An 8322-nucleotide genomic window follows, 5' to 3' on the forward strand; every position below is an offset into this window, starting at 1 on the left:
GAAAATTTTGGTTTGGGAGCAGTTTCTGTTTAATTGGTTAGAATTGTTTTTTTCCATTGTCTATAGTTTGTTGTTTCAACTATTATTTGTTTTGTACTCCTTTAGTTTTAGTTCCTTTTTTCCCCCTTTTTTGTTAAGTTGTAACTTTTTTTCCTTGTGTTATGGTAAATTATTAACTTCGTACTTTTTTCTTTTCAATAAAGCGGAGTATGACCCTCATTTAAAAAAAAATAAAAAGGTATATACATTTTCTTTAATTCTTGTGTGTGTGTATGTGTGTAAGATGAACTCTTAAAGATTGAGGTGTCTTTCATGTTTAGATTTTTGTCAGAAACTTCAAAGTTAATCATGCTCACATGGGAGTTTTTCTAAAATAGGTGGCCTCCTTGGAAGTTTCTCCAATGGTACAAAAATTGTGATGGCATTAAGCCCAAGCTGAAAATATCTCGATGGGTGAGAGTTCGGGCTATAATAAAAATGATATTAGAGTGTTACAATAGGTGAAATATGACAGCTAAGTGTCATACAAACAAAATATTGTGCCATGGGAGTCACTTCTTGAACCCAAGAAGGGACAAAATCTTATTTGATGAGAGCCACCTCTAGTCATATCTACTTAGAAAATGATTTTGGATTAAGATCATTGATGAGAAGGTCAGTTACTTAAAATGAGAGAGAACCCTTCAAGTAGAATAAATTTAAACTCTTAAACATCGAGATATATTTTGGTGTAAAAATTGGAGTTTCATTGGGAACTCCACAGTTAAGCATGTTCACATGGGAGTATTCTTAGGATAGGTGACCACCTGGGAAGTTACACTAATGAGACAAAACCACATAACCATTAAGTCAGACTAGATAATAACTTAATGGGTGAGTGTTAAGGCTATACACATGAGATTGGTCGGGAGACTCGTCTAATAGTCTTTGACCAATCTTTATATATACATATATAGATCTATGCGCGTGTGTGTGTGTTAAAAGTTAAAATAATAATATTTTTTGATGAACTATGAAAATTTTAGGTGATATGAATGTTGATAATAAAGTTTAGGTGTTAGATATAAAAATACGTAGAAATTGGTTGGGACGTAATTGCCCCTTCTATTTACATATCCAACACCTAAACATTCATATTTACATTAATACCACTTAATTACTTGGCATCTCATTAAAAATACAATCATAAATATCCTTTTTAATCATAAAATACATATTTGCACGCATAAATTTATTAAATCAAAGTATTATAAATATAAATATAAAACTTTAAGCGTTATATATACATAAATACATAAAAATTATGCAGCATATAAAATTTTATATTTATATTTATAACACTTTAGTTTTATAATTCTATGCATAAAAAAAAAAAAAAAAAAAAAAAAAAAAAAAACATTTCACTTTTAGAAAAATAAATAAAAGTGATATTTTGTGACATTAAATATTTGAGTGTTATATGCAAAAATATATGTTTGGGCATTAGATATCTAAAGACATAGGCCTTGGTGGCATGTATGCAAATGGGGTGATAATCATGTGTAGTTATATTAATAAACATGTTGATTTATAAATATAAAATGAAATTTACACATGCATGTCATTTTGATTATTACTCCAATTGGTCAAGTGAGACTTTAAATAATGTGCATTAAAAAAAAACAATAATGTTCCCTTAGTTTACATATGACCTTGTGTTGAGCTATATAATCTTATGCTATCAAATTGAGTGAAACAAATGATTACTTGATAAATCATGCCAAAATTTATATCCAAATTGTTCTAAAAATTGTGCTCTTAACACGTATATGAGTTAATATGACACTATAAATCCTAAATAATTATAGGAGCATTGACATGCATACCACACAATTCTTATGCATTTACATAAACACAAACTTTAATATTCTTTGCCTCCTAATGCTACAAATAGTCATCACCATGGAAGCTTGCCAGTAAAAATAGCAGGGCCACAGTAGCTGAACAAGCCTTTCAGCTCAGGGCAACCTCCAGGATAGGGAACAGAACGATGAAATGGATCCCTTTTCAGCCGCTTGTAGTGAAGAGAGCCTGTACAGCCATAAGGATCGACCTGGAACTGAGCTCTGACAATGGCTTCCCCCGCCATGGCTGCGTCCTTTGAAGCAGCAGTCGTTGGAGTGCCGAAGAAGATGAATCTTTCTTCTGGGAATCGGATTGCAGATCGGTGCAGGCCGGAAAACCTCTCTTTTTTGAAATCGTAGCTTACAACCTGATATCAGAAAATCAAAAATACCAACTGTTTTCATCTAAGATGGGTTAAGAACAATAAATTATAAAAAGATTTACATACATAACACTCAATTCTTGTAAATTTACATATCTCACGGCTAAAGTTTGTATTTACACTTATAACGTCTTTGTATCATAAATATATGCATGAAAATGTTAAAAAAAAGATGATGATATTGATATTTTTGATGTGGTGTTAAAGATTTGAGTGGTATGGTATGTATGTAAATGCCCCAAAATGATAATCAAAATCAATATAATTATTTTGCGCATGAATGTATGATGCATTTGTTGGAGAAAAAGTAAGGAATTTCAAAGGATTGGATTCAAGCATTCGCCATACTCAAATAAAAACAAAAATCAATATAGTTTTTGCATATTATAAATTATCTTTTTGGGTTGTTTGACTGTATGTTCAGATTTATGGGGCTGTTTGGTAGAGCCTTTCTAATAGGTTTTAGGCTAAATCCAGACAAATAGTTAAATGTAAGGTAATCCAGCGATCCCTATCACCATTTTTATTCTTTGGACGCGAGAGCAGGAAAGAATCAGAGTCGGGCGCAAGTCCGCCTAATTGTCTCTTGCACCTTTGACCTTCCTTAGAAGATTTAGGATGATTTTGTTTGCAGCCTTCGCTTGTCCATTCATCCGAGAGTGATGCACGAATGCAAATTTCATGTTGATTTATTAACTTTGACAGAAATCTCTTACACCCGAATTAGCAAATTGGGTCCCATAATTAGTGATAAGTATTAAAAGAAAACCATACCCTCAAAAGATAGATGTCTATCCAAAGGATTGGATTCAAGCATTCGCCATACTCAAATTAAAAAAAATTCACTTCTATACAATTGGAAAAATAATCTATGGTGACCAAGGGAAATTTTTGCTGCTCTTTTGAGGAAGCAAACAGACAAAAGATATCAAGCCCCAGATGGAAAAGACTAGGAACTTACTATCAGTTGCAACTTTTGGGATGGTTACTGTTGTAATGGAGCATACTTCTGGTATTGTTCGCATCTCCTGCAAAATTCTTCGGCGTCATTCATTAAGGTCGGCCAGAAGTAGCCTTGCCTCTGAACCAGATGTGCAGAAGTTTTGCCACCAGAGTAGCTGCCACATTCGTCGGAATGAACCTCACAGAGGATTTCTTCCGCTTTATTTTCTTTCACACACCACAGGAGCAATAAATTGGTTCACCTTCGGAAAAGCTCATCTCTGATAATGAGGAATTGCGGGGCTTTGAATTTGAACCTTCTAGGGTCTATTACTTTTTCGAGGAGCTTTCTAATTTTTAAGTAAGGAATGTAGAGATCCACCCAACTCTTTGCGCCTTCGATTTTTTCGTTCATTGTTTCTAACTCCTCTATGGTCAGTTAAAAGAGACTTTGTGGTTTCTTTCTAGTCATTTATATGTTGCTCGGCCGATCTACTTTTAACTAGAACATCATCGACATAGACTTCAACATTTTTTTCATTTTTTCTCAAAGAATATTACATCTATAAGACGCTGGTAAGTAGCCCCAACGTTTTTTAGATCAAAGAACATTATAGTGTAACAATGCAATCTTTCACTCAGTGTCGGTCGAATGCATTTTGGTTTGGTATAGCCAGAAAAAGCGTCTAGGAAACTCATAACTGAATGTCCGACTACAAAATTCATCAGTGTGCCAATTTTCGGTAGGGGTAACCATCTTTGAGGCAAATCAACAACAACAATAACAACAAAGCCATAATCCCACTACATAGGGTTGGTTACATGAATCCTTTTTCTCCACTGCGTCCTATCAAATTTTCATTTAGTTCTAATAAATTAAGGTCATTTTTTATACACTAAGCCCAAGTCTTCCTAGGTCCACTTCTGTCTTTCTTAACATAAGTCGAATCTAAAACATCTACTCTCCTAATTGGATCATCAGATGGTCAATGTTTAATGTGCCCAAACCATCTAAGGCGACTCTCTCTAATTTTCTTCATCATTGGAGCTACACCAACCCTATCACGGATATATTCATTTCTCATTTTATCTCTAAGCTTTTCATTGTTTCTAACTCCTCTATGGTCGGTTAAAAAAGACTTTGTGGTTTCGTTTCTCCAAAGAAAATATTCTTTGGCTGAAGATTAACCACTTAATTTTCCTGCCTTCTTACATGTTCAATTCGAAAGTTTGCAACTTCTCCATCTCCGCCTTTGCTTTGTTCATCTGAAAGTGATGCACGAATGCAAATTTCATGTTGATTTATTGACTTTGACAGAAATCTCTTACACCTGAATTAGCAAATTGGGTCCCATAATCAGTGATAAGTATTAAAGGAAAACCATACCCTCAAAAAATAGATGTCTATCCAAATAAAACTACAGACGACTTCAACGTTAATTCAGGCGAGAGCTTTCACTTCTATACAATTGGAAAAATAATCTATGGTGACCAAGGGAAATTTTTGCTGCTCTTTTGAGGAAGCAAACAGACAAAAGATATCAAGCCCCAGATGGAAAAGACTAGGGACTTACTATCAGTTGCAACTTTTGGGATGGTTACTGTTGTAATGGAGCATACTTCTGGTATTGTTCGCATCTCCTGCAAAATTCTTCGGCATCATTCATTAAGGTCGGCCAGAAGTAGCCTTATCTTTGAACCAGATGTGCAGAAGTTTTGCCACCAGAATAGCTGTCACATTCGTCGGAATGAACCTCACAGAGGATTTCTTCCGCTTCATTTTCTTTCACACACCACAAGAGCAATGAATTGGTAGACCTTCGGAAAAGCTCATCTTTGATAATGAGGAATTGCGGGGCTTTGAATTTGAACCTTCTAGGGTCTGTTATTTTTCAAGGAGCTTTCTAGTTTTTAAGTAAGGAATGTAGAGATCCACCCAACTATTTGCGCCTTCGATTTTTTATTTCATTGTTTCTAACTCCTCTATGGTCGGTTAAAAGAAACTTTGTGGTTTATTTTCTCCAAAGAAAATATTCTTTGGCAGAAGATCAACCACTTAGTTTTCCTCCCTTCTTACATGTTCAATTCGAAAGTTTGCAAACTTCTCCATCTCCGCCTTCGCTTTGTTCAAGTATTTGACCATAAAGCCGTCAGGGGCTTCGATTTCTCCGTTGACTTGATTCACCACCAATTGATAATCTTACTTAACTAACAAATGTTGAACGCCAAGCGTAGTCCTGCTACTCACGCTTCATATTCAACCTGATTATTTGTAACCTCAAACTCGAGAGCGACCAAATGATAGAGATGCTCTCTAGTCGGATTGCTTAGAGTCATTTGATTTCTACACTCGCTTGACTGGAGGCTCCACCAACTTATAGATTCCAGGTTTGATTGCCAACTTCAACTCCTTTGCTCGGTTCAACATGTTCGGAGAATTCGTCTAGGAAGTCAGCCATAACTTGAGTCTTAATCGTTGTCCTGGGAATGTAACTGATAGCAACGAAGGCGAGGCTAATGACTGCTTCAGACTTTGGAAAGCTTGCTCATATTTGGTTGACCATTTGAATTTCTTAGCTTTCCTTGGTACTCTAAAGAAAACAACACATTTGCCACCAAACTTAGAGATGAACAAGCTGAGTGCTGCTATTTGACCAATTAATTTTTGCACTTCCTTGGTATTTTGAGGAGAAGGCATATTCAGGAATGCTTTTATTTTTTTTTGGATTGGCTTTTATACCTTCAGACGTCTGAAAGTATCTTAGGAACTTTCCGGTTGATGTTCCGAACATGCATTTTAATGGATTTAATTTCATATCATTCTTATGAGAGTCTGAAAGGTTTCTTTCTAGTCATTTATATGTTGCTCGGTCGATCAACTTTTAACTAGAAACATTTTTTTCCTTTTTACTCCAAGAATATTACATCTATAAGACGTTGGTAAGTAGCCCTAACATTTTTTAGATCAAAGAACATTATAGTGTAACAATGCAATCTTTCACTCAGTGTCGGTCGAATGCATTTTGATTTGGTATAGCCAGAAAAAGCGTCTACGAAACTCATAACTGAATGTCCGATTGTAAAATTCATTAGTGTGCCAATTCTCGGTAGGGGGTAACCATCTTTGAGGCAAATCAACAACAACAATAAGAACAAAACCATAATCCCACTACGTAGGGTTGGCTACATGAATCCTTTTTCTCCACTGCATCCTATCATATTTTCATTTAGTTCTAATAAATTATGGTTATTTTTTATAAACTAAGCCCAAGTCTTCCTAGGTCTACTTCTGCCTTTCTTAACATAAGTCGAATTTAAAACACTAAACATCTACTCCCCTAATTGGATCATCAAATGGTCGACGTTTAATGTGATCAAACCATCTAAGGCGACTCTCTCTAATTTTCTTCATCATTGGAGCTACACCAACCCTATCACAGATATATTCATTTCTCATTTTGTCTCTAAGCTTAAAGCCACTCCTCCATCTAAACATTCTCATTTCGGCAACACATAACTTAGTATTATGCTTCTCTTTTAAAGGCCAACATTCAGTGTCATAGAGCATTGCATGTTTCACCACCATTTTATAAAATTTTCCTTTCAATCTAAGCGGTACTTTTCTATCACACAAAAGGCTCGAAGCATTCCTCCACTTCAACCAACCAACTTGAATTCTACTATTAACATCTCCATCTATATCACCGTTGCTTTGAACAACATACCCTAGATATCTAAATCGTTCACACTTTTTAGTAATTTGATCACCGAAAGTTACACTTCTATCACGAGAGCTACTACTACTAAAATTACATTCCATGTATTCAGTTTTAGTTCTACTCAAATGAAGGCCTTTAAACTCCAAAGTAGACCTCCATAATTCAAGGTTTTCCTGGGCTTTTCCTCTCGTCTTATCCACGAGAAGGATTCATCAGCAAAGAGCATACACCAAGGTACATCCTCCTATAAATATTCAGTAAGACCCTCCATAACTAAAGCAAAAAGATATGCTTTAATTATGAGCTTAAAGTCGATCCCTGAGAAATAGTAAAATATTTGGTCAATCCTCTTTCAGTTCGAACACAAGTAACAACTCTAGTATATATATCTTTAATGTCTTGAATATAAGTCATATCAACACCTTTCTTCTCAAGAACTCTCCAAAGAATATCTCTTGGAACTTTATGTAAGCTTTTCTAAATCAATAAAAATCAAATGCATATCCTCCTTATCATCTTTGAACTTCTCCATTAAAACTCTCAATAAATGTATAGCTTCCATAGTAGACAAGCCCAGCATAAATATAAATTGACTATGAGAAATCTTTGTAGTGCATATACATACATATCGAACACCAACACTTTGCTTTTTACACTTATACCACCCAAATCTTTCACAGCGCACAAAAAATATCACCATCTTAACTCCAAAATGTTGAAATAAACTTTCATGCACGGTAAGGTGGTAAGAATGTGAAAAACGAAGCTTAGGTGTTAAATAGGTACTACATAGGAATTGAGTGGTATGTATGTAAATCTCCCATAAAACATTTAGTAGGTTAAAAGCCAATTATAAACAGAAATGCGATGGGAGTTACTGAAAACCCTAATTACCCTAACAAAACACGTATTAATGCCTTGCTGTTGCTTGGAACTATAAACGACATCTATTACTCTTGAAAAACATCAGCATATTCATGAAAATGCTCGCGTAACAAGATACCTCAGAAACTTCTTCACTGTCACAATGGTAAGGATCAAAAACATCAAATTCATCTTTTCAAACATTAACTCTCCTTTTATTTATTTATTTTTCATGCTGAGAACAATAATGAAGTTTAAGGTACTGATAGTAGTTTTTCGGTAATCTAAGGTTAAGTTTGGAATTGCAAGTCATTACAAAAGTACGAGATTTGGTTTCATGAAAAAACACGAAAAATATATAGTTATAATTCTTTAGTTTTGTTGAGTCTGTGAAGCTTTTATTGAAATTTCCTATCAAACGTATTGAGTCCGAGATCTTTAAATGGTTAATTGCTGCCAACCCTCTAGATAAATGAGCTTGAATCTCCGGTAGCTCCCAGTTTTCAGATTGAACATGTTCTTTACAAACCC

General features: G+C 34.8%; 1 protein-coding gene across 2 annotated transcripts in view; it reads right to left on the minus strand.

Moving 5' to 3' along the window:
* Positions 1–1742: 1742 nt before the first annotated feature.
* Positions 1743–8322, minus strand: part of LOC110030041 (uncharacterized protein C57A10.07) — a 14393-nt gene continuing 7813 nt past the window's right edge. For both annotated transcript variants that reach the window (XM_020732581.1, XM_020732580.1), the window contains exon 5: positions 1743–2251. In XM_020732581.1, coding sequence (XP_020588240.1) covers positions 1937–2251 — 315 coding nt within the window. In that variant the 3' untranslated portion in view covers positions 1743–1936. The remainder of the gene's footprint in view (positions 2252–8322) is intronic.

The sequence above is a fragment of the Phalaenopsis equestris genome, unplaced genomic scaffold, assembly GCF_001263595.1.
Source record: "Phalaenopsis equestris unplaced genomic scaffold, ASM126359v1 Scaffold000636, whole genome shotgun sequence".
NCBI classification, from domain to species: Eukaryota; Viridiplantae; Streptophyta; class Magnoliopsida; order Asparagales; family Orchidaceae; genus Phalaenopsis; species Phalaenopsis equestris.